General features: G+C 39.7%; 1 protein-coding gene across 1 annotated transcript; it reads left to right on the forward strand.

Annotated features, from left to right (window-relative positions):
• Positions 1-465: 465 nt before the first annotated feature.
• Positions 466-1752, forward strand: LOC113723706 (phosphoglycerate mutase-like protein AT74H). The gene is made up of 2 exons (XM_027246686.2): positions 466-1140; positions 1228-1752. The coding sequence occupies exons 1-2, from the start codon at positions 669-671 to the stop codon at positions 1641-1643; spliced, it is 888 nt and encodes a 295-aa protein (XP_027102487.1). The 5' UTR covers positions 466-668; the 3' UTR covers positions 1644-1752.
• Positions 1753-1961: the final 209 nt, after the last annotated feature.

Here is a 1961-nt window from a genome sequence, read left to right on the forward strand (position 1 = left end):
CACCATTTCAACCTTCCATTTGTTTTCTATCCTTCCCTTTGTTTTCTATCCTTCCCCTTTTAGAGGAATTCACATAGTAGAAATTACTTTTACAAATTTAACCTAAAACAGCACAAGATTAGATTTCTCTCTTATTCAAACGTCAAAAATTATGTTCATTTATCTTAAGCCCTTATTTTAATCCAATGATCTAATCCTTTGATAATTGAAAGAAGTCTGCCTAACCAAATCAGTCTTGTTTGTATTGCCATTTTTTTCTACAAAATCTTTTCAATTTTTGTGAACATATTTTTCAATAAAAACTCTAAAAAAAACAATCCAAATGGATTCTAAAACTAGTGTCGAACCGTCGATGGGATTAGACCAACTGGTAACGTTCATTTATAAAGACACCGACCAAACTTTTCCCGACCACAAAGGAAGTCGTCCTAAACTATCAAACTTGACTAGAATTCAAAAGCCACAAATGCTGCATCCAATCTTAAAAAAATGATAACCCCACGTTCCTATCACCATCCTATTCCCCCTTCCTCCTCCCATCCTACCTGCCCACGCGGCCAAAACAATCTATAAAGGTCAGCTCATGGCCTTCCTCAACCATGTCAAACCCTCGCAGTTGATGAACTTCCATAAAAACAATAACTTCCATTAATCTGCAATAGCAAGAAATGGCAAACAACGGCAGTGCAGAAATGCAGGACTATAACAAGTACCTCCCAAAGCGCATAATCCTGGTGCGCCATGGGGAGAGCACGGCCAACACAGATGACAAGATATATGGCATTACAGCAGATCACAAAATCCCATTATCCACGAATGGGATTGAGCAAGCCAGGCAAGCTGGTAGAAGCATATTGGATGTGGTTTCTGAGCAGGGAAATTCGCAGAATTGGAAGGCCTACTTTTATGTGTCTCCTTACGAACGTACCAGATCAACTCTCAGGGAGATTGGCCGGGCATTTCCAAGAAACAGAGTCAGGGGAGTCAGAGAGGAGTGCAGGATCAGAGAGCAAGATTTTGGGAACTTCCAAGATTATGAGAAAATGAAGGAGCTCAAGCAGATCAGGAATAGATATGGAAGGTTCTTCTATCGGTTTCCTGAAGGAGAATCTGGGGCTGATGTCTATGATCGCGTTTCCAGTATGTACCATTAAGCTCTCTTAGATAAATTTTATCTTTTTCAGTATGCCGAGTAAATGAGGAGTTGATTTAGTACAACTTTTGCAGGCTTTCTTGAATCTCTATGGAGGGACATATACATGAGGAGACTAACTCATGATCCTGCTGATGAGCTGAATCTAGTGATTGTATCCCATGGATTAGCTGTTCGCATTTTTCTGATGAAGTGGTTCAAGTGGACAGTCGAGCAATTCGAGTCTCTCAAGAGTCCCAAAAATTGCGAGTTTCGAGTTATGGAATTAGGGGCAAGTGGAGAGTACAGCTTAGCGATCCAACATGATGATGAAACGCTCAAAAGATGGGGGTTCTCTCCTGAAATGATAGAGGACCAAAAATTGAGGGCCAATTACAGGGATACTTGGAATGACAGGAGTCCGTGGTACCTCAATACTTTCTTTGAGTTAGCTGATTCTGATCATGAAACTGCTAAGAAAGATGGCCATGAAGATGGTCAGAACAAGTGATTGTTTGCATATTTGTGATTTTCCCAACTGAGATTTTATTGTAAGCTCTTCTGATTCTGATCAAATGTAACCAAAACAAGTTACTTGAATGAAAATTTTTAATTAACCACTGACACACAAAATTTTCTCGCTTTCACCGGTCCAAAGCTTGGCTCAATGATAGAAAGGGCTATTTCTTTTATTCGAAAGGATTCATTGAAATAAAAAATAACGAGTCACCATTGATATCGATACATCTGAGACCGCCAAATGTTCGGGAGTTCCTCTATTCAACCTTTTTCCTTCTTCTGCTGCAACGTTTGTCTACTATCCTAAGTC

This window comes from Coffea arabica, chromosome 2c, assembly GCF_036785885.1.
Source record: "Coffea arabica cultivar ET-39 chromosome 2c, Coffea Arabica ET-39 HiFi, whole genome shotgun sequence".
NCBI classification, from domain to species: domain Eukaryota; kingdom Viridiplantae; phylum Streptophyta; class Magnoliopsida; order Gentianales; family Rubiaceae; genus Coffea; species Coffea arabica.

Coding starts and splice junctions, on each gene's coding strand:
- LOC113723706 (XM_027246686.2), top strand. CDS start 669: ATGGCAAACAACGGCAGTGCAGAAATGCAGGACTATAACAAGTACCTC. Junction 1,141..1,227: donor TGTCTATGATCGCGTTTCCA/GTATGTACCATT, acceptor CAACTTTTGCAG/GCTTTCTTGAATCTCTATGG.